The sequence below is a fragment of the Aulonocara stuartgranti genome (assembly GCF_965226115.1).
Source record: "Aulonocara stuartgranti genome assembly, chromosome: 14".
In the NCBI taxonomy this organism is placed as follows: Eukaryota; Metazoa; Chordata; class Actinopteri; order Cichliformes; family Cichlidae; genus Aulonocara; species Aulonocara stuartgranti.
Window position 1 is genome coordinate 17,003,431 of NC_138950.1, and position 24,915 is coordinate 17,028,345.

Genomic DNA, 24,915 nt, shown 5'->3' on the forward strand with positions numbered 1-24,915 from the left:
GTGATCGTGAAATGATCCCGGCGTATGTTTACCGGCCATTGTCTTCTCAAGTCGGAATGGGTCGGAAAGGCATGAAAACTTAGTATGCCATTAAATTTGGCTGAAGCTGAACAAAGTGGGACACAGCAATGCTCGGAGTATTTCTTCTCCTGTTTTTGAAAATGTTCTGTTTTAAATACTTTCCTTTTTATACTCATTCTGAAGCGACATTAGCATAGCTACCGATAGATAAGCAAACGTACCGGAAACGCACAAGCGGTACTATTTGGAAACGGAAATACGTCACATGCCCTAGTGCAAGTAGTCTATAGCATGCCCTAAATAAATTGAGGTTAATTGAGGTTGTGTTGGTGATGAATGCACATGGAAAAAATTATGAAAATGCACTTCTGCACATTTATAAGAAAATGTAGATCCATATATGAAAAAAGATGAATTCTCTTCAGTGTAAATGGATGTATTCAGCCTTTAAACAGGCAATGGTTAATGCTTCAGTGGCCCTTTTACAGGGAAAAAGCCACAAATTTGACTGCTACAGAAAATAAATGTATTTCCAGTGCCTTTTTCACATTTGTGATAACCTGAACATGGAAAGCACTTGAGTGGGCCCTTCACTGCTGCTGACTTTTGAAGGTTTCACTGAAGAGAAAAACTTCCTTTGTGCTCACAAAATAAAGTGTTAAACATGCCCATGGATGGGCATGTTTAACACTTTATGCTCTCCACTTAGTGCTGACCTTCCCTTTCTGTGAATCCTCATGAGTGCTCTGTTCCAAGACCCTCACTCTCTTCAGCAAATGATGCCATCTTTGGTCCCTCTTGTAAACATTTGAATGTAAAAATGTGTCTGATTATCATACACTTAGGCTACTGTTGCGGGTTCAGAAAATTTAGAGTAGCACAGTAAAGACAGTAGGTTATACCTGTTGCCAAGGCAATCTAATGACTAGCCAGCATTGGGAAGGTGTGACAAGAGAAATTTTACCTTTTTCCCTGTTTCCTATAACATATTATACTGATTTGACCTGAAACTAGCAAATGTTTCAAGTCTTCATCGTTGATCAAAGCTACACCAGTTGTTCCAGTTCTAGTACCCGCTGTTTTCTCCATTTGAACATTTTCTGCGTATTAAACGATCAGGCAGAGATTTTAAATGTATTAGTAACTCCATCATCTATATCAAATTTATACAGTATATACTAAAATATACTAAATTCATCTTGTTGTAGGCCAGATTTTTCATCCATCGTGATTTGATTTATTGCTACGATCACATCTTTGTCCTCACCAGGGGTCTGTTACGGCCCTAGCAGGGCCTCTCTCTCTCCTGAGGGTGCCTGTGTGGGCGTGTCCCACTACCTCCTGCCTGAGGTGCCACCTTTCCCTCCTGTACAGCTGACTCCCATCAGCAATTAAGGGTATTTAAGCCCAGAGCAGGGTGAGCTCTGGGCCAGAGTGCCATTTTGTGTGGGTCCAGCTAGTGAGCTGTGTAGTGTGTTGTCCAGCTAGTGAGCTGCGCTTTCCTTTTGACTTTTTGCTTTATTTGACCAACGCCTGAGTTTTGTTTGTGTTTTGTTGGTGTTTTATGGTGATAACGGCTTGTCTGTCTCTTTTAGTTGACTTACTTCAATAAAACTGTTTTATTTAAACTGTTTCGCCTCCTTGACTCCTTTTTCTGACCCGGTCACTTTTGTTACTTCCCCCTCACCGCCTAGACCCCCCCCAGGGGAACGTAACAAGTGGGGGCTCGTCCGGGATCGTTGAAAAGGGAGTTCTGTGTTGGATTTGGGTTTTTTTTTGATTATCTCACTTTGTCACCTTTTTAGAGATTCACAACTTCCCAGTTTAGTTAGGTGAGTGTCCAGCTGAGCTTTGTTTTAAGTTCTTCCTTCGGGCACTCTTTTGTTGTTTTGCCTTTTTTATTTTCGGAGTAATCCTGGGCGGGGATTAGTTCCCTGTTGGGGGTAGGCAATTCAGGGCCCGGTTGCTGAAGTTCTGCCTTTCAAGTTGCCTCGAGCCCAGCACGCTCCAGAAGATAGGTAGGTAAAGTTTGTTGTGCTTAGGAACTGGGTAAGTTGTGTTTGTTTAGTGTATACTGCAAGAGGTAAGTTGGTCAGTTAAAGTAAGTTGTGTAGTTTTCCATTAATCGGTTAATTATTGGGTAGTCTGCGTGAGTTGGCAGACGGGTGTGGCAGTGGTCCTAATTAGGTGGTGTGTTTCTAACCCTTCACCATCCCCAAAATGGTTGACACAGCTGCTAGTGTACAGGTGTCTAGAGGCTCGTTTGTGAGCAATAACATTCACCTGGTTCCAGACTTCTGTGAATCCAGTGTTCACAGCTTTTTCAGTGTGTTCGAACGCCTGGCAACTGCACTGCAGTGGCCTCAAGATGTGTGGGGGGTGATGTTGCTGTGTCGGTTGACAGGTAAGGCTCAAGAAGCGTGTTCTGGTCTGTCTAGGCAGGACGGCCTGGTTTATGGAAAGATCAAAAGTGCCGTCCTCAAAGCCTATGAACTGGTACCTGAGGCCTATAGGCAGCATTTTCGAGGGTTGGAGTTGGTGCAGGGACAGTCCTATCTTGACTTCGCCAGGGAGAAGGCGAGGCTCTTTGATAGGTGGTGTGCGGCAAGCCAGGTTAATGATGTGGGGTCCATACGTGAGCTTATGCTGGTGGAGGATTTTAAAAACTCTGTTCCTAAGTCTGTGGCCCTTTATTTAAGTGAACAGAGGGTTACAACTCTACAGCAAGCTGCCACCCTGGCAGATGAGTTTAAGCTGACTCATACAGCAAGTGCGGTAGGACAGGATATCCCTCTGCACTATAGCGCAGCCTGGACAGGTAAAAGTGGGCCAGCTAAGATGGAAAATGCAGTTATGGTGTTAAGACCTAGGCCCAAACTGTGTTTTTTCTGTCACAAGCCTGGCCATGTGGTTGCCAATTGTGTCAGACTGGCACTCAAACAGAAAGCCCACTCAACACGAAAGGGGCCTGTTTTGAGTAAAGTCAGTCGTGGCTCTCAAACTGACAAGCCTGCCAGGCCTACTAAAAGGCTAAACCTGGAGCACAGTTGCTCAGTAGCACCCCGTAATCAGTGTACGAGGCCAACTAACCCTGAGCTGCCGCTGGTTGACCCTTTCTCCGGTTCATGTTTAAAACCACCATTCAGACCTGCACCCCTTGCTAACAGTCATGTCTGTGTTTCAGTGAAGCCTGCTAGCTGCCTGCTGGGTTCTCCACACGTGATGGTTCGAAGCCCTGGCTATCCCATGGGACACTGTTTCGAGGGTCTGGGGCCACTCTCTGGCAATGTTGTGAACCCACTGAGATGGGATTGGCAGTTTCCGCAGGAAATGCCTAACCGTTGTTACGTTGGACAAGCGAGGGGTTTTTATTAAACACGGCAATATCAAAGGTAGCCATCAACTCTAAAAACAAAAAAACTACCTGAGGCTAACAATAACAACAAAGAAGCACCACCTCCAATACACAAATGAGAAAACAGGCGGGAAAAGTGTGGCCAGAGGTTAACCAATAAATAAAAGTACCGCCGACCCTCTCCCCAGACCTGCCTACTAAAATCTTAGCCTAGTTAGCTTCTGGAGTGTACCAGGCTCGAGGCAACTTTAAAGGCTAAGCATCAAGTGCACAAAGCACCGACAAGCCTACCCCCGACAGGGAACTAATCCCCACCCGGGATTACTCCGAAAATAATAAAGGAAAAATAAAAAATGAGTGCCTGAAGGAGGAGCTTACGCTCAGCTAGACACTCCCCTTTGCTAACTGGAGAGAGAGCGCAGCAGATACCATACAACTAAACAAGCCACCGGCAAACAACTCACTAAAACTCAATTGTTGTTCCTTCCATTCATATCCCGGACGAGCCCCCACATTGTTACGTTCCCCCCGAAGGGGTCTAGGCATGTGAGAGAGGGGACCAGTAACAAATGAGTCTGGAATCAGAATGAAAAAGGAAAACAAACAGAGTTGTTCTGCATCAATAAAACTTTATTACAAAACGGTACAGGTTACCATTAACTTAAAGGGCCGGCAACGCCGTCTTACCAATAACGCCAAAGAAACAAAGAAAACGCTCGCAGCCACGAAAGGCAGGAGGACTACCAAACAAACACAATAAAAAAAGAGGCACTTCCCACACTTCCTACCCTACTCCCCACCACGGGGAGACACTCTCAGGGCCCACAAGCCCGTCTGCTCACTGGTCAGAAAGAGGCTGTCTGTCCAAAATCTAGCACAGAACCGCGTAGAGCCACCGAGGAAAAAGCCACCCTGCTCACAGCTCATCCCCAGTTTAAATAGCCTCAGAGGATGATTGCTGACTGGAGTCAGGTGGCAAACGAGGCTAATCAGCAGCAGCTGTGTCCTGGGGAGAGAGGAGAGTGAGAGAGACAGAGAGGGGTAGGAGTGGCAAGAGGGGTGGAGGCGGGGAGAGTGGGCAAACACCCCACCCACACACTCCCACAGCCTCACAGAACGTAACACCGTTGTTATGGGGTTTGGTAGGTGGAAAGCCTGCAAAATTCGTCATGAAACGGTTATGGACTCATTTTTGGTTATGGTAATTTGACAAACCATGGGTTTGCATTTATGGGAGGGGGTGTTACGGCCCTAGCAGGGCCTCTCTCTCTCCTGAGGGTGCCTGTGTGGGCGTGTCCCACTACCTCCTGCCTGAGGTGCCACCTTTCCCTCCTGTACAGCTGACTCCCATCAGCAATTAAGGGTATTTAAGCCCAGAGCAGGGTGAGCTCTGGGCCAGAGTGCCATTTTGTGTGGGTACAGCTAGTGAGCTGTGTAGTGTGTTGTCCAGCTAGTGAGCTGTGTAGTGTGTTGTCCAGCTAGTGAGCTGTGTAGTGTGTTGTCCAGCTAGTGAGCTGTGTAGTGTGTTGTCCAGCTAGTGAGCTGCGCTTTCCTTTTGACTTTTTGCTTTATTTGACCAACGCCTGAGTTTTGTTTGTGTTTTGTTGGTGTTTTATGGTGATAACGGCTTGTCCGTCTCTTTTAGTTGACTTACTTCAATAAAACTGTTTTATTTAAACTGTTTCGCCTCCTTGACTCCTTTTTCTGACCCGGTCACTTTTGTTACTTCCCCCTCACCGCCTAGACCCCCCCCAGGGGAACGTAACAGGTCAAAGTAGGAAACTTTGTAGGACCAGGTAAGATCATTACTTACTTTGGCACACAAACTAATGCCTTGATTTTTCTTCATGGCAGTACTCTGTAGGAAGAAGAAAAAAGAAACGGTACCTATTGCAGTTAACATGTGCAAGCCCCTTAGGGTCTCCACCACTATTTGTGTGGCCATTCTTTAGCTTGTAGTGGTCCTGCCACTCTTTGGCTCTGCACCGGCTCCACACTCATTGATCTGTATCTTTGTCTCTATAATATAAATGTGAATATTTAACAGTGTAAACCTGGAAAGAAGACGAAAGACTGCAAGAGAAAAGGGAGGATGTAGTTACTCCCTATAGAAAAGAAGCATTAACCCTCCTGCCATCCTTTAAAAAACTCACACCCATCACCCTAGGGACCATTCTCAGCCACGCCATAAAAAGACCATATATCCATATTTTATTCCACTTTAAATTAGCCAACCTTGTAAAACTACTTCTCCCTGAAATATTCATGTAAAGTTTTAATTATATTTTCGTTGTTTTAACCCTTCAAATCCCAGTGTTATTACATGAGCGCCCTGTGTTATAAGCCCCAAAAACCAAAAAACGAAACTAAATATTTCCACAAAAAACCAGTTGAAGTAATATGTGATTGTCGTTATAAGTAGGCCTTTAGATGGACCAAAGATTGGCACCAACATACATTTTGACCTGCGAATATTTTTTTTTGCATTTTTTTTGCAATTTAAAAATTAAAACTTCAAGGCCCTGAGTCTTCATTGACATCCAAGAAAAGAAGAAAAAATAAAATCATATGATGATAATTTGGGGTTGAAAAATAGCGTTTATAATGGAAGTCAATGGGCAGAAAATGGTCCCCAGGGTGATGGGTGTGGGGATTTCTGCTGCTCAGCCATTTTAGGCTGATTTAAGGAATTCACACTGGAATATTAACATTGACAGGTAAAAACTATCCTGTGGCAAGTTTGGTTATATTCCACTGAACACAGTGGAAATGGCAGCCATTTAACACATAGCAGTGGCACAAAAAGGTCCCAAGAAGGCAGGAAGGTTAAAGAAGGATGAATTGTGCTGCTGTGGACTGAAAGTGATGAATGTTTGTCTCTGTTGGGAGCGACACTTCCTGTGTGTCAGTATGGAGTCGGTGCCTGTGAAATCGTATTTCCCAGTGGTTTATGTGCTTGGCTGAGTTAGTATGTAATCCACTAACACATCCTCTCCTTTTTGTCTCATCTCCTCTCAGAAACTAAAGCTGAACTTGAGGATCTTATGGCAGACATCAAGAAGTTGGCCAACAAAGTACGCTCCAAGTTAAAGAGTGGGTATACTTTCTTTCTCTTTTCGCCTGCCAGAGCCGCTACTATTATTTTCTATGCTGCTTCAACTTTTTTGCATTTGTTTAATTTATTTAAATGTGCCTTGTTCTGAGAATTAGTGACCAGTTGGTTCCCAAAACTCTGATTGGCATCCAAAAATTATTGCACTTTTGAGTATGACAGTATTTTTATGTAATAAATGCTCAAAATTGTTTTATTGTCTACAAGGATGTGAGGAATTTTCTAATAACTGTGAATGAAACTACCAGGAGTAAAATGTTTAATTTCTATCTCTTTTTTTTAAAGCAAAAAGTCTGAAATATTTTAAGGTTGCAGTTTCTCAGATTTTGCAGCTTTTCCTTGACTTACATCACTGTAAACTGAAAAATGAAGGCTTTGGACTGCCAACATGGGACTAGAGAGATTCTGACAAGCATTTTCAATGTGTTAGCAAACTGAATATCTTAATTTCATACATTAGAGACCAATTAACTGGTTAATGACCATGTAAAATAATTTTCTTGCGCTGTTTATTATATGTGTGCACAGTGGTTTATCTCGTGGTCCTGGTACTTTCTTAGGATCGGCGAGATGGTAACAAGTGAGACATAATGAGACAGTGAACTGTATAGCATTTGGCAGCTGACAGACGACTTGGTTTACACTCATAGATTCAGTAAAGAAACGGTATACTCTGTATTAAAGGAAGATAAATATATACTTCGGTGCACAGAACTAGAAGATGATTGCCTTATCCTTCATCTGGCATGCCTACAGCCTGGAGACACAAAGATAAGCATACATATATGTATCGGGAGGCACACGCTTGACAAAGTGCTGTCAGGCAGACCAGGCCTTGCATCACAGTCCACTGTGTCACTCCAGTTCACGTCATTTGATGCCACAGGATACCTTTGTGTTGCTGCTTTCTGTGTGTTTCACTGAGTGACCTCAGAGTGCACCCTATGATAGATCCTGAAGAGGGAGCAACAGCAGTTACTTTTTATATATAGTAGGAGAAATAATTATTTGAACCCCTTGCTCAGTTTGCTCGCTGGAATTAGCAGTCTCTAATTTTTATGATAGTTTCATTTTATTGGAGAGAGACAGAATATTGACCAAAAACACAGAAAAAACAACACATAAAAGTTAGAAATTGATTTCCATGCTGTTCAGTGAAATAAGTATTTGATCCCCTCCTACCTTGCGAGAACTCAGGCTAGCATAGATGTAGCATACAAATCAGAATCAGTGAATCAACTCATTATGTGCATAAAGCACACCTGTCCTGACCTCTTCACCACCATGGGCAACATCAAATAGCTGTCAAAGGACATCAGGTACAAGATTGTAGACCTGCATAAGGCTGGAATGGGCTAAAATACCATCAGCAAGAAGCTTAGTGAACACTATATACAGTGGGGCAAAAAAGTATTTAGTCAGCCACCGATTGTGCAAGTTCCCCCACCTAAAATGATGACAGAGGTCAGTAATTTGCACCAGAGGTACACTTCAACTGTGAGAGACAGAATGTGAAAAAAAAATCCATGAATCCACATGGTAGGATTTGTAAAGAATTTATTCGTAAATCAGGGTGGAAAATAAGTATTTGGTCAATAACAAAAATACAACTCAATACTTTGTAACATAACCTTTGTTGGCAATAACAGAGGTCAAACGTTTACTATAGGTCTTTACCAGGTTTGCACACACAGTAGCTGGTATTTTGGCCCATTCCTCCATGCAGATCTTCTCGAGAGCAGTGATGTTTTGGGGCTGTCGCCGAGCAACACGGACTTTCAACTCCCGCCACAGATTTTCTATGGGGTTGAGGTCTGGAGACTGGCTAGGCCACTCCAGGACTTTCAAATGCTTCTTACGGAGCCACTCCTTTGTTGCCCGGGCGGTGTGTTTTGGATCATTGTCATGTTGGAAGACCCAGCCTCGTTTCATCTTCAAAGTTCTCACTGATGGAAGGAGGTTTTGGCTCAAAATCTCACGATACATGGCCCCATTCATTCTGTCCTTAACACGGATCAGTCGTCCTGTCCCCTTGGCAGAAAAACAGCCCCATAGCATGATGTTTCCACCCCCATGCTTCACAGTAGGTATGGTGTTCTTGGGATGCAACTCAGTATTCTTCTTCCTCCAAACACGACGAGTTGAGTTTATACCAAAAAGTTCTACTTTGGTTTCATCTGACCACATGACATTCTCCCAATCCTCTGCTGTATCATCCATGTGCTCTCTGGCAAACTTCAGACGGGCCTGGACTTATTTTCCACCCTGATTTACGAATAAATTCTTTACAAATCCTACCATGTGAATTCATGGATTTTTTTTTTCACATTCTGTCTCTCACAGTTGAAGTGTACCTCTGGTGCAAATTACTGACCTCTGTCATCATTTTAGGTGGGGGAACTTGCACAATCGGTGGCTGACTAAATACTTTTTTGCCCCACTGTAAATAAAATTGAATTGACATTGACAGCTGTTGGTGCAATAATTTGGAAATGGAATAAATATAAAATGACCATCAGTTACCCTCATGGGTCATGGGGTCAGGATGATCATGAGAAAAGTGGTGGGTCAGCACAAAACTACACCAGAGGAGTTTATTCATGATCTAAAAGCAGTTGGAACCACAGTCACCCAGAACACCATTGATTACACAGCATGACAAAGACTGAAAACATGTCTTCAAGGCTACAATGGAGTGGCTAAATAAGAAGCACTTTGAGGTCATGGCGTGAGCTTTCCAGTCTCCAGACCTCAGTCGGTAGAAAATCTGTTTGGGGGGTTGAAACAGCAGAAATCTAAAGGATTTAGAGTTTCTGTAAAGAGGAGTGAATCAAAATCCCTCCTGAAATCTGTGCAAACCTGATGACCAAGAACAATTAAACAGCTTACCGCTGTGTTCAGCAACAAAGTGTTCTCCACCTGTTTTGCTTCAGGATCAAATACTCATTTCAATCAATGACATGCAATTCAATCTATATATTTTATGTAATGTGTTTTTTCTGATATTATGTCTCCCTCCATTAAAATGAAACTACTATAAAAATTTCTTTGTAAGTGAGCAAAACTACAAATTCAGCAGACGACCAAATAATTATTTTCTCCACTGTATTTCATGTGTATTCTTTAACCATTATGAATAATTCAAAATGTCTTTGCAAACAGACAACAGATGGTTCAGAGGTTGATCTTGGTCTTTTTGAATTATGGTCATTTTGGTAAATCAAAATGAACATAAAGTTATTATATTAATCGCTGCTGAAGTTCTGCAGGCAAGCACTTGTGGAAGTCAAGACAACTGGCTCAATGCAGTTTTTTATTTATTTATTTGAAGTAGTTTGAATCTGGCATTTTATCATCAGCATAATCACAACAACATAACAAAATACCGGAATCACCAGGCAACCACTGATTTATTTATTTTTAATTGGTTTTAAGGTGTCTGCAGCTTATTTTTGCTTTAGAGTGACTCGTGAGGTCAATTGTTCACTTAGTTTTAAAGAAAGTTTATTTCAAGAAATACCAAGAATTCAAATAAGTAGGTTTAAGCATCAAAATAGCAAAATTGAAAAATAAGACAATTAAAAAGTGAATTCTTTGTACCTCCTAGAAAACTGGTAAATGTACCAAATGCCTTTTTAAATAGCTTTCCAGTTAAGAATAAAGATGGGAAATTATAGTATTAATGAACATTTTCAATTTCACAATACCAATACTGCATTGAGTACTGCATATACAGTCTGCTTTGGCTGTTGAGGACCTCTTATATTTGTGCTAGTGGTTTATTTTCATGCACCTAAACTATTTATTAAGAAAAAACTTGTATGAGTAGTGAAGCAAAGGATCGTTTTCTGTGCTGTGGACAAGATGTACCTAATTAGCTATATGTGCCTAGAGTTATAAATACTCTTAAATGGTAAATGGCCTGTATTTATATAGCGCTTTACTAGTCCCTAAGGACCCCAAAGCGCTTTACATATCCAGTCATCCACCCATTCACACACACATTCACACACTGGTGATGGCAAGCTACATTGTAGCCACAGCCACCCTGGGGCGCACTGACAGAGGCGAGGCTGCCGGACACTGGCACCACCGGGCCCTCTGACCACCACCAGTAGGCAACGGGTGAAGTGTCTTGCCCAAGGACACAACGACCGAGACTGTCCAAGCCGGGGCTCGAACCGGCAACCTTCCGATTACAAGGCGAACTCCCAACTCTTGAGCCACGATCGCCCACTCTTAGGTTGTACTGAGCGCAGCCTGGCACTGTGAAGACACAGACTTAACAAGCTCAAAGAGTGGATTTAATCATGCTCTCAGTGGTTTTGGAAACACATTCAAGGCAAAAATCCAATTTGAAATGATTTCTAAATGATGCACAATACTGATTATGTTAATGTAAATCAAAAACCCATCGTGGATTTTCCTGGAACAATTAAAATACAATGTCTCCTTTGTGACACAACCAATTATTGTGTTAAATAAATAAAGCAACTCCTCTAGCCTGTCTGGGTTTTCCAAATAATACACAGTTGTAGTTAATTGGCAAAAAGGAAGCATCCCCAGTGGCTGAATCGATCAAGACCGATCGTACACGTTTTTCAGAGATCCTGAAAGCAAGTAATTTATTATGAGTTATCATGTTTTTAACACCCTATGAGCTGTGATAGTTTGTTATACTGAAGCTGTGTGTATAAATAGAAACGAGCACAGACCCTTACAGTAACAAGTCAGGTGTAGCTGCACATCTCACTGTAAGATGTGTCCATGAAGGTGTAGCAGCCTTCATCAGCCATCTAATCCCATCTTAAATGAAAAACTGGATTTAAATGAAAGCTACATCTCTGTATATTTCAGCAACAGTACTTCCCGTGGCCTCTGATGGCCTTTCATTTACGTTATTATGCTCGGCAGCATCTTCCTGATGTGTGACAGCGAAGAAGCAGCCAAGAAAAAGTGACTATTACACACTAACATGTCACTGGAAAACTAGAACGGGAACAGTCACCCCAGTAATTTGTACCTTGATGAATTTCTTAATAGTCACTGCTTCTTCCACATCATCAATTATTCATCTGAGTGACTGATTTGACGTATGATTAGTTAATCTTTGTGTCATGCATGTATGGCAATCTTAGTGCATTACTACATTATTATACGTAGATATAATAACCACCCCCGGGTTATAATTATAGTTTAATACATAGATCATAGATCACATCCTCTTGATTACAGGTGTTGAATTAGAATTTGATTCCCCTATTGACAAAGTGTCCAGCACTTTCACTCCCAGCTTCACAAGCATTGACCGAATGCGGTAAAAAATTCACAGCCTCCAGAGTGTTATTGATTATGATTTGACCTCCTAGCCTTTCCTCTTGTAACAGTTCATCCTTTCCCTTGTCCACCTTGTAACACGGTATCTCAAAAACAAATAGCTGGATTTCTAATAAATTTGGATGTGTATGTTTGTGGTCTCCAGATATTGAATTCTTGTATTTTTAATAACCTCTGGACCGTTCTTCTTGCTCTAGCCTCAGGACAAAATGCCAGATCTGCACACAAAATGAACTGCCGTTCCTCATAATCTATTTAGCAGAGTACCATGAGGATTTGCGAGCACAGTTCTGCTCTCGTGGTTACAGTTCATTTTTGATTTTTATTAACCTCCTCGTCTTTCCTCTGGTATCATCAACGGATTCGTACCCTTATTTTCACTACTACTGAACAGCTAAATCATTGGTATCTTTGTTAATTCATCTAATCTGTACGTTGTGTATGATTTAATTAATCTCTACAGGCAGACAGCATTGGAGGCTTTATTCAAAGAGAGCAGCTGTCTGTTGATCAAATGTGTACTTTTGTGCATTTGCCCAGGTATCCAACAAACCATTGAGCAAGAGGAGGGGCAGAACAGGTCATCGGCCGACCTGAGGATACGTAAAACACAGGTACAGTTCAGGGAAGCAGAAGAATCACAGCTGTGCTCCAGTTGCATCTTACTGCATGACGGTGAGCCATATTTGAGTACTTTAGTTAACACCCTCCCCACTCTGTGAGGACATCGCTGGATTTCTCTCAGACAATCAGCAAAGATGAGACAACTTCACAGATGATGACATCATGGCATTCAAACCCCCAACTCTAACCGTAATCACAAATAAAACTCACATGTGAGAGGTTACCTCCTCCCATTACAATGTGGATTAATGGTGTCTATCAAACAGCACATGAAAATATCAAGTGTTTCTGTTAGTATTCATAGTATAGTATTATACTCACTGCTTTGAGTATACTTGTTGGGCCTATTTGTCCTATTTCCATTCTGAACACGCTACATTTGCATATAATTAGTGTGTAATATGCAGTTGGTACACTGCTACACTCCTGTTCACGTAGCATTGACTTTATTCTTACTTCTCTTATTTACTGTCTGGCGCCAGCATCAGTCGGACTCAGGTGAAGTGGTTTGTTGTTTCTCCTTGTCTCTGCAGCACTCCACACTGTCCCGTAAATTTGTCGAGGTGATGTCAGAATACAACACCACTCAGTCGGACTACAGGGAGCGCTGCAAGGGACGCATTCAGAGACAGCTGGAGATTAGTGAGTAGACCCAGGAGACTAAAGCCACCGCCACCCCTCAAACTGTGACTGTACCTGTGTGAACACTGCACAGATTCAGAACATCTACATCTATTTTCATAGCCCAGATAAAAACATCTTAATTGTTGTTCTAATTTGTATTTTCTATCTGGTTTGTCTGATCCCACCTAGAACACACCCTCTTATCGTACAGTATAACATCTAACTCTTGTGTAGGTGTGCTGTTGCTACACTGTGAACAAAATGGTCAGCTTTAGTCATCTCTGTCATAATCACTTTTCCCACATTTCCTAGCATGTGTTTTATCCTCAGGCCAAGCATCGTCCTCTTCATATCTGTCCTCCCTCTTATTGCTCAGATGTTGAATTCATGTTAATTAGGCTAAAAATGAGATCTGCATCCTTTTTTTCCTGAACTGTTTATCCAGCGTAGGGGAGATGGAGCTTATCCCTGCTGGCACTGGGGCCTAAAGCAACATTCATGCCTACATTCACACCTACATCAATATACAATAACCAATTAACCTAACATGCATTTTTTTGGACTATGGGAAGAAGCCAGAGAAGCCTTGGAGGACCCACACAGGCACAGAGAGGGTCTCAGTTGGCGGTGACGCACTCCTCCTTCTTATTCTTCCTTCAGCTGCTCCCTTTTTGGGGTTACCACAGCAGATAATGTGCCTTAGGCCATGTCCACACTAAAACGTTTTCGTTTGAAAATGCATATTTTTCTCTCCGTTTTGGCCTTCCATCCACACTGAGACGGCGTTTTGGTCAAGGAAAACGGAGCTTTTTGAAAACGTTCTCCAAAGCGGATACATTTGAAAACGCCGCTTTCGCGACGCAGTGTGTACAGCGAACCAGGAGCCTTTTCGAAAACGATGACACATTTTAGTCATGTGATGTAGTCATGTGACCAATTAAACTAAGATAGCGGAGGGCATTGCACATCAGTTGTTATGTTTGCTCTCAATTTTGACAGCCCTATTAAAGACTAATATTAGTTTGTACATGTAGATAGCTTTTCTTCAAATTCTTTAACTCTCACTCGCTTTTCCAACGTTGTACTTTTGTGTTACTCGCAGCAACAACTCCACCTCATTGTTAGTCCATTTAAAAAATTCGCTGCTTTTCCTCAACATCTTGCGCTTCACGCATGCGCAGTACTGGAACGTAAGTGTTTTTGGCCATTGTGGACGCACAACTCTGTGAAAATGACTGAAAACAATAGTGTGGATGCGGAACGTCATTCTATTCCTGGTATCCTTTGCCACACCAACAGTCTGCATGACCTCCTTCACTACATCTGTGAACTTTCTCTGTGGTCATCTTCTTCTCCTGCTTAACAGCTCAGCATCAGTTGCCCCGTGCATCCACCATCTCTTCTCTGACCATGTCCAAACCATCTCAACCTTGTGTCTTTAAATATGTCTCAACAATTGTTAACCTGAGTTATCCCTCTCATGCACTCATTTCTAATTATCTGGCCACTGCCAGTGAAAATCTTAGCATCTTTAGGTCTGTTACCTCCAGCCAGACCTCCTGTGTTTTTATCAGCGCCACCATCTATAAAACATCGATCATAGCAGGTGTCACCATCTTGCACACACTGTTACTGTTGCTGTTATCTTTCTGTCACAAATCACTCCTGACACTCGCCTCCACACACTCCACCCTTCCTCTACCATCCAGCTGTGCTACTGTACCCATTTTCTGCCACTGTGTGCAGACTTGAGGTGTATTCACCATTTTTGAAAGAGCTTTAGTATTTCTGCACACTGTTTACCACACACTATGACCCCTCAAACCTCAATTGATTGACTTGATCAAATTCAATCAGAGAAACTTGTGTAGCGAGAAGCGTTGTAATTCTAGGCGCAGGTTCTTTTGACATTTTCTGTTTTCAAGGTTTCTGCTTTTTTTTAAAAAAATTCCGGCAGGAGGAAAACTTCATCATCGCAACATCTCGCAGCTGCTCCAACAGCTTCCAGCACATCGTTATTCATAGAACATTCGCTCAGCTGGGCTGACATTCAAATTTAATTTATAAATATATTCAGTTTATTCACTCTCAAAGTCGCATTTGAATGTCTTCAGCTTAAACTTGAACACACACACGCACACATAAAACAATACAAATTGGAGAGTGTGTCCAACCATTATCATCCCACAGAATCATCAGTAACACTTGTGGAGAAAAGACTACAAAATGCAGTCTTTTCTTAATTTTGTTTAGAGAGAAATTTCAGTTTCCCACACCCATATTTTATTTTGAATTGTTTTGTGTAGTGTACCAAAACAACCACCCTCACACTGAAACCACTTTCCAAAACACATAGATCACCAACACCCACACCCATATGCATGCACATGCCAGGTTGCTGCAGCTCAGATCTGAGCTCATCTCACTCGTGACACGCTGTATGTGTAATGTGATTTGACAGGTATTAGCTGTAGGCGCTGGGCTCCTGGACCAGGCACCTCGCATGGCCTCTGACACAGCATCCTGGCAGACCGCACTGTGCCAGCTGCCCCTAACAATCATGATAGAGTCACCTTTATAAAAACACACATGCACACGAGCATCCAGAGACAGTGACTCATGTAATAGCAAGAGCAGAGGAGAGCAAGGGCAGTTATGTTGCACGGCGCTTGGTATAGATGTCATTTCCTCTGGCCATCTGTCAGTTTAGATGGACACATGCAACCAGTCTGTATGCATGAGCTCCACCCAATATATGTAGACTACAACAACAACAACCGTGCGCAAAAAAGAACAACGCAAATCCACTAGTGAAGTTAAACACACGCATGTGACTCACTTTTTCCTTGAGCTCATCTAGATCCATTTGGATTTGATTTGTCAGCTGGTGGAGTCACAGGAGGCCTTAGTTGATCTCACCTGTCGTCAAGGAAGGGATTAGTTAGAGAGAGAGAGCACAGAGATGGAAAGAAAGATCGGGAAATCATCAGTATGAAATAAAGACGGACTTGGAGTTTAGGGATTTAAGAATGAGAAGAAGTCCATAATAGTTGAATCTAACACTGTTTAAATCATTTAGGGTCATGTAGCAAGTGGCCTTTTTCTGTTGTGCCTGCACCTTTGACATGTGTATGTGTGCACGTCTGTGAATCAATGAGAGTGTGTCACACAGAGGGAAACAGTCTGCTCTGTCAGACCGAGTATTGATGTTCCCTCTGCTGCTCATCCCCTTTCCTGTTCACTCCTACTCAAACCCGCTGGGTACATGCATGAAAAAGAAAACAGGAAAGGTACACTGTCATGTAAACACGTTGTCCAGACAACATTTTTGCCCCTGATCAACAGTGACTCTAAAAAAGTCTTTCTTGAAGCAAAGCTTCAAGAAAGCTGCTATTAGTAACGGTGCCGAGAAGTTATTTCGGGTAATTGAGAACAACTTTCTTGCTTTAAAACAAGGTTCATAACTTCTTGTCGTCCTTATGTTCTTCTTTCCTATGTCTTTTACAAATGAGCAAAATTGGTAGTATTGGTGGTGTTTAGTGTTTCTGGCTCGTCCCGCAAAAACGCCTGTCATGTCAAGTTATGTGAAGGCTACAATAAACCCATAAAACAATACATTTACTTATGTGTATCTTTGCCTCAAGTGTTAGATTTATCTGCGACAACAGCCGTGAACCTCAGCTGTGCACTCATGTCAGTGCATGAAAACACTTATCATCTCCTTTAACTGCCGTCTTTGGTGTTTCCTCCACAGATTTGTTGTCAGAATTTTTTTTGAGTACCTTATAATGTCCTAAATAAAGTCCTAAATAGATCTAGATGCATCATTTCTAATAAAAATGCATTTCTATTCTTCTGGAATTTTATCTCTATCAATAAAATTTGGGCAACACCGCTGTGTGTTGTGGTGTTTAGCCCCATTGCCTCACAGCAAGACGTTTTTGAGTTATGCAACATTTCTGTGTGGAGTTTGCATTGTCTCCCCATGACTTTTACTTCAGGAACTCTTTGGGACTGTGTGAACACATGCATGTTAGATTGATTGGTGACTTTAAGTTGATCTTAGATGTGAATGGCTGTGTGTTTCTTGTTAGGCCTGTGGTACATGTCTAGGGTTTACCCCGCTGGGTTAGGCTCCAGGCCAACCGCAACCCTGAAATGGATAAGTGAAAGAAAATGAATGATTGATGAATACAATTTTTGGTTTTCAGACCTGAACTCAAACAGTTTTAATGTATCGGAGACACATTATTAAAACCATAAAACTGTATGCTATTTTCACTTAAATCATCGTCAAGCCTGTAGACTCCTGGTGGAGCATAGGGCTGCAACAACACCGCGCCAACGGACTCTGTTCTGGACCGTTCTCTTCAGCTGGGTCCACGGTGGCCTTTACTTCACTCTTTTCACTAGAAAAAGAGTAAGAATTAATTTGTTAGTGATTTTAAACCTTTAGGTTATCCAGTTTTATACTTTTAAGGTAGAGACAGGCTCTGTTTTTTGATTTTAGGATTCATGCTCAGCTAATACAGTATGTTTTCATATTCAAAAGCTGAATATTAGAGAAATATAAATCTTTACTATTTCTTGCAAGACAGCAAGTGAGTGCATTTTACAAATGCTGAACTAACCCATGGAATTTCAGCTAATCTTTTAAAGCACTTTGATATGAGTTTAATCCACTGTGTTTGCATTTTAGTTTACTATTGATTGAGAATGCATATTTTGATATGCTATTTTGCTTCCATTATTTTGCAGCAGTGAGCAGAGAGGCCAGGCCAGCAGGGTGGAGTGGATGTTGGTCACAGGCATTGCAGGGTCTCTTTGACATTTGATTGTTGTGTTTTATTTCTCAGTGGACGCTCTTTTAGCTTAGGAGGAGCGCGCTTGCAACGCCAGCGGAAAAGACAGAGATGTACGCCACATACCTGCCTCGGGAACAAAAGAGATCGATCTCCTTTACATGGGTGCAGATCGGCAAAATGTACTAGAAAATTACACTTCTTGTTCTTGTGCCTGGTTGTGCAATTTGCCGTTTCTCTCTGCTTCTGGAGGGTCTCGCTTGATTTGTGTTATATAACAATGGAAATGAAATAATGCTGTTACTGGTAGCAACATAGTATCAATGATTTAATAGCCCATAAACACCATGGGTGAAGTGAGACTTCTTGGCTTCATATTAGGCTTCTCAGGGTTTAGGTCTCCATGGTAACAGCTAAGAGCCTCCCTCAGAGACTGTCATGGCTTAAAACAAAAAACTATGAGGAACGTGTGTGTGTGTGTGTGTGTGTGTGTGTGTGTGTGTAGGAAGTGAGATAAATAGTGTAGGGTAGTGTGCCTCAATTTTTTTTGTCTTCATGATTATGCATGACTCATTGTCACTCCTCTCTGACCCTCCTCAATGTTGTAGTTTTAGTCTGATGTTAGAGCGATTATTATCAGAGAGGACTGGAAACCAATCACAGCGATGTAGTGAATGTGGCCTCTCGCTCTTCTTTGTGCCTCGTTCTCATCCTCCCATTTGTCATGCTGCTAAAATGTTATTGCTCAACATGTCTCTTAAGCATGGTAATGAAACTGTGCAACCACTTACTCACAACTAAATGAAATTCATTGGTTTGATATGGATATGAAGTTTGAATTGCACATGATGCGCTCTGTGTATATAAAGAGAAGTGTGAATGGACACTGCCATGGATGCTTGCGTGCGGCTTCATCAAAATTCTGTTCGTGAAGGCAATCATCGGCTCTGACTCCCGACCATCATCAGTCACCATCACGCTACCTGCTCTGTCTCTGAGGCCCCACAGCAACCACCAGTCTTCATCACACGCATTCTCACACACGCTGATTAGATCATGAATCCAGATTTTGTTGCCTCTAAAATCCCCTCCCAGGGGTCCAGTGGTGAGAAAGAATGAGAAGAGTTCACAAAGCAAGCTGTGCAGGTCTGTTACTTTAAGCTACTGTGAATGAATTGAGTTGTGTTTTTTCTAATTATTTGAAATTTTAGGAGCTGGAGTTATTTGCCTTTTTCCAAGAATTTCAAGTTAATAAAATCATCGTTAAAAGCAAAGCACAAAGTGTCAAACTACTATCTCGCTACACTCTTTTTATTTTTTTTATTTTTTTATTTTTTGAAAATATTTTTATTGAAAAAAGAAAACAGTACTTGCAGTTACCGAAATACAATCAACCTTTCTTAATTTTCCTAAGTAAATTAACATATATATATATATATATATATATGAAAAAAACAACAAAAAAACAAAACACAACGCCCCCCCCAGTCCCACACAGATCAACACAACCATCAAACATATTAGAGGAATATAACAGTAACAAAAGTAGATTTAAACAGGCAATACCTCTAGACTAGCAAAATAAGAGATAAAGGGTTGCCACTTGTGAAAAAATTTGGCTGTGCAACCTCTCAACGTATATTTAATTTTTTCAAGTTTTAAAAAAAACATGACATCTTTAAGCCACCGGGAAATAGTAGGATACTTAGCAGACTTCCAATGCAACAATATTAGACGTCTCGCTAATAGGGATGTGAAGGCTATAATATCCCTTTGTGTGGAATCAAGTGTAAGTGAGCAATCAGGAATCCCGAATACAGCAATCAGAGGACAAGGATGAAGAGTTACCCCAAGAACAGTTGACATAATAGCAAAATACCTTGTCCAGAAACCTTGTAGCTCAGGACACAGAAAAAACATGTGGCTAAGGTGACAAGGAGAACCATGGCATTTATCACATTTATTTTCCACTTCTGGATACAATTCAGAAAGTCTAGACTTAGAGAAATGCACCCTGTGTATGACCTTAAATTGAATAAGTCCAAGACGAGCACAGGAGGTGGAAGATCGTATCCTCGTTATAGCCCGTTCCCAAGACTCCTCATGTATTCGAAATCCCAGTTCTTCTTCCCATGTACGCTTAAGCTTAACATTAGAGTGGTTACTAAAAGACAGAATAGCATCATAGAGTTTCGAAATGGTTCCTCTGTGATGAGGAACAAATGATCGCTACACTCTTTTTAATATCACACAGAAGAACTGGTCACACCATGTCAGGGTTACTATAAATTTCTTTGATCTACAAAACAATTTCCCCAAGGAGTTCCAGTTTGAATAGTCTTGAGTTCAATTTGACTCATTTTATTTATATAGCACCAACAGCAGTCATCTCAACGTGTTTCATATTGTAAGGAAAAAACAAACCTTTCAATATTAGACAGAAAAGTCCAATAAACACCACCTCCAGACAGACAAATTCTCTTTTAATGGGAAGAGACCCCCTGCCATGGCCGGGGAGGGATCAGGGAGGGGCGACCATCTGCTGTGACTGCAGGGCTGAGGAGAAAGAGTAGAGAAAAGAAACTATAGAAGAGACACGTTAATGACCGGCATTAGTGGCATGTAAACACATCAGGAGTGAAAAGGGGCGAGTGGAGAAGAGCTCATTGCGTCATGGCAAGTCTGTCATTCCCTGCCTTTACCAGCACTGCTAAGGGATGCTGCAGGGTGACGTGATCCATCCTTAACTATAAGCTATGAGTCAAAAAGGAATTTTTTGAGCCTAATCTGGTTGCACAGGAGAGGGGCCTGATAGCTGCCTTCCATTACTTTTGCAAACTGTGGGAACCACAAGTCACAATCTAGCAGTCTGAGAGTTCTCTGCTGGGGTGATACGTTGTGATGGGGCCTGATTATTCAGGACCTTGTATCTGTGCAGAAGGCTTTTAAATTCAGTTCTGAGTTTAACAGGAAAGAGAAACAGTCTCTCTTTCTAGTCGCTATTAGTAGTTTTTCTGTTATGTTTTAGATTTAATAAAGTCTGTTCAGGTTCAGCTTTTAGAAAAACCTGATGAGGGAATTACTAAAGTAGAACCTTGAAGTATTAAATGCATTAACAAGTTTTTCAGCATCACTCTTCAGCGTTTCTACTTTTAGCCGTGCTGCACATTTTACTGCGACAGACTGAGGTCACTATGTGTTGTAACTCATCAGCACGCCCTAACGCTTATTGATAGGTTAAGTAATGCTTTGATGCTTTTTCTTATTATAAAATACTTTAAAATTCTTTAATTTACTTAAGTGCATTTCTTCTTGGAGTGACGTTATACTAGCAGAAAATATAAAACTATTAATGATGGGCTTAGACATTTATAGATATTTCCATTAATGACCAGCTGAATAAATGTACCTAATTAAGTAGTTGGTGAGTGCATATAGCAGCTAATTATTACAGTATGTAGCAGACTAATAAAAAGACAGAAATTCTCTCTAAACTAAACCAATTTGAAGCACATAGTTCTTGGATGGGCTGTACCTCATAGAGGGTCATAATATTTGTCACATAATTCCATTAAAAATACTCCAGAAGGCACCAGCAGCACACACACTGTCATGGGGTCCAGCTCAGTGCCACAAATTAGTGGAGGCGAAGTCTTGCCGACAGCTATTGCTGATAACGTTCTGTCAAAGCAATCATAACTCTATCCCTGAACAAAATAAAAGGGAAGAAATAAATCCCCTGGAGAGATGTTTGAAAGCAGAAATTCACTGTAGAGACCCAAACCATTTTTGTACCAGGCTGTGAGCATGTTAAGATTATCTCTGGAGTAGTTAAAAGGGTAAGCAGCCTCAAGTGGCCACTAGATGAACTGCAGGTTTTTGGCACTTCCAGTTGGCTTCTTTTGTCAGCCCCTGTGGTTGCTGTTTCAGTATACCCCAGGAGCAGAAATGAGCTAAATACATTTATTAAAGTGCTGTATTAGCACAGTGTAATTTGAAGGGCTCTTTTATGTTAATTTATATCAGTTGCTGACAACCTCCAGTCATTGAGAATTTCCCGACATGTTGGTAAGTGGCTGCCTGAGCTTGCTGTAGTTGACCTGTAGTATACGACACTACAGGTCAACTACAGGGGACCGCAACAACCTGTTGGCGTTCAAAGCAATCACAAGAATGTTTCTGGTGTAGTACTACAACCTCTTTGCGAGCAATTTCATTAAAGCACAAGTACCGTGCACATTTTTCTCTAGCAAACTGTGATTGCCAGGCGATCACCCACTGGTCTCTAGGCCTGTGACGCTGAGGCCATAGGAGAAATGTTATAGATGGCGTGCTTTTTAGATCTTTTTCTAGACAGACATTGTGATGTGGCGCAGTAGGGAAGGAACAGGCAGAATTAATGATTTCCCCATAATATCCCAGCATGCCACAGCAGTGAACCAGTATGAAGAAAATGGAATGCAGCCATCATGAAGGCACTTGTGCTGTCCCTGCTGCGAGTCAAAATATCTGCTTTGAAAATGTTCAAAATATATTTCTTAGTGTTTTAATTTAATTTGTTAATCTTAATCCATTTTGCCTATTGGGCAGTTTTGATGATTTAAAATCATTTTTACAACAATATTTCTGAACTTTTTCTCTAAATGGCTTTTTCTTGTACTTCTATTTAGTAAAAAAGCTCAGTGTTTCTCTCACCACTAGTTTTTTTTTAAATAGACAGTGTTGTTAGAAAGCTTTTAGATTTCTTTGGCCTGCTATTTGTTTTTGTTTTTTTAACCGTAGCCGAGAGAAGTTAAACTAACTGCTCAGCTCTGTACATCGAGTTACTATTTGATGGGTCATCACGTGTGTCATCACAGGGAAGAAAGGGAAAGTCCTGTATTCACATGCAACCCCAAAGAGGATTTAAAATGTGCAAAGGAAAGATTGGAAATGATGCTGATAGTGTCTGACTAAGTGTCTGACTATGACTTACAGTATCAGTGGGGCAGTAATGGAGCCCAAGTGGAGCAGCGCTGCATGCAAACTCAGCGCTCAAACGAGAGTATTAGTGTAGGTGTAGGGAAATGCTTGTAAAGTAGGGCAACTCTGTCGGGGAAAATAAAGATGGATGAGGAGCAAACTCATCAGCAGAAAGAAGCCATAAGAAATGCTGTCACACAGAAAGAGATGGGAGATTGAAAATATTAAAGCAAACTTAATAAACTGCTAAATAAGTAGGTGATAGTTCTCCGTCTTCCTCTGCTCCTCATGCTAAGAAAACTACACAAGCCTCATATTCAAATGAATACGAGCCGTGTTTACTCATGTTCTGCCTGTCTGACAGTTGAAGGGGAAATGTCAAAAGATGATCAGCGAGTATCAGATTCAATCTCAGCTACTACAAATGAGATGCAGACTGATATCTCTGACTCAGCTGCAGTCGCTGAGCTACCGTGTGTGATTTGTCAAAAGCGAAAAAAAATCTAACTTGTAGGTTTTAGAGTAGCCACAGATCCTCGTTCAAACGTTAATGACACGTGCTGATAGGATTAAAGAAGAGAGACCGTGAATGTTTTGCTTCAAAACACATCAACAAATGGATATACACAGAGCAAAAAACTGAACTGTTAGTTTCTCGAGGTATTTTACACCATTAATCATGTTCACATTAGTGTGGCTGGATCAGAAAAATGCAAAACTTCTGGCCTGCAAATGTCAGAGATGTGGGGTTAAGTGCAATGAGAAGTCCGATGGCTCACTCCTGTAGTTAAGCAATATTTTAACTGTAGGCCCATTAATGTTTGAATTGCAGGGTTTATGGCTTTCTGTCTGAACCTTAGCTTGGAGATAATTTGAGATGTCTAGTTAAATACTGACAGATGTATGAACACATATTTACCCTGCGACATTCAGATCAGTTTTTCTATTATTACATCTGTTTTTAACCCTTTTCCTGCCTGGACAAATCTTTTACATATTACATCCAGTGTTGCCGTTCCTGTACAGTGGAGACGGATGGAGAGAGGATGGAAAATAAGTATGTGTAAAAGATGAGCAAACAGCTTTTATTTTAATTAATCCTCAAATTGGCATATAGACCAGGAGGGGATGACTGTTATCGTCCAGGGCGTTATATTAGTGTTTTATTAATATGGTCTTCATTCTCTTTGGAAACCTTTTAAATGAAATATCGATGCACCTACAGTTATCCCTAAAAGTTTAAGCAAGCTGGCGGTCTTTTTTTGAAGTTTGTGCGCTTTGCCTTTTTAGCTGGAAGAAACACAACAAACGAGGAGCTGGAGAGCATGTTGGAAAGTGACAATCCAGCCATCTTCACCTCGGGGGTAAGTCTTACAAAAAACAAAAAAGCAAAACATAAAGAATGCAGCGGGGGCGCACCTGTCAGTCACTACTTCCTTAATTTTGTACCTTCTTAGATAATTATGGACAACATCACCCAGCAAGCAATGAATGAGATCGAGACGCGGCACAATGAGATTATCAAGCTGGAAAACAGTATCAGGGAGCTTCACGACATGTTCATGGACATGGCCATGCTGGTGGAAAGCCAGGTGAAAACACTGATCTCTCTCTCTCCCTTTCTGTTTCTACAGCTGTGTTGCTTGAGTCTCGGCCAAATGCATGCAAATGAAACAAACATGCAAATGCTCAATATGTTTATAACTGACAATCCATCTGCCAATTGATGCATAATGACTGGTTTCTACATGCAGAAAGGGCCATCTTGCCATTGCAGCGGTTCAGTAGCTCCCCGTGTTCATTAATAGTAAAATCATTAATCAGCTCAGCATGCTAGCATGCTGCTCCTGCCTATTAAAGCTCAAGGAACTACACGTCTTTCATTTTGCAGAACGGTTTTTAAGTGTATTAGTGTAATTGAGGGCTTGTCTATGCCAACACAGTTGGAAGGAGGTTATGTTTTCAGCTCCATCTGGGTGTCTGTTTGCAAACTATCTCAGTAAATTTAGACAGTTTTGGGGGAACAGATCATTTTTGGCTCAAAGATAAGTTGATTGGAGTTTGGTGATTATCTCCAC

At 41.4% G+C, this 24,915-nt stretch overlaps 1 protein-coding gene and 1 long non-coding RNA gene across 2 annotated transcripts in view; both read left to right on the forward strand.

Annotated features, from left to right (window-relative positions):
• LOC309687189 (syntaxin-1A-like) overlaps positions 1-24,915 on the forward strand; it is a 101,095-nt gene that overhangs the window by 68,493 nt on the left and 7,687 nt on the right. The window contains exons 4-8 of the mRNA XM_082501959.1: positions 6,395-6,469; positions 12,366-12,439; positions 12,983-13,091; positions 24,128-24,201; positions 24,295-24,429. Of these exons, the coding sequence (XP_082358085.1) occupies positions 6,395-6,469; positions 12,366-12,439; positions 12,983-13,091; positions 24,128-24,201; positions 24,295-24,429 (467 nt within the window). The remainder of the gene's footprint in view (positions 1-6,394; positions 6,470-12,365; positions 12,440-12,982; positions 13,092-24,127; positions 24,202-24,294; positions 24,430-24,915) is intronic.
• Positions 4,558-5,054, forward strand: LOC309688259. The gene is made up of 2 exons (XR_014271024.1): positions 4,558-4,810; positions 4,891-5,054. It is a non-coding gene; the product is annotated as an uncharacterized lncRNA (long non-coding RNA).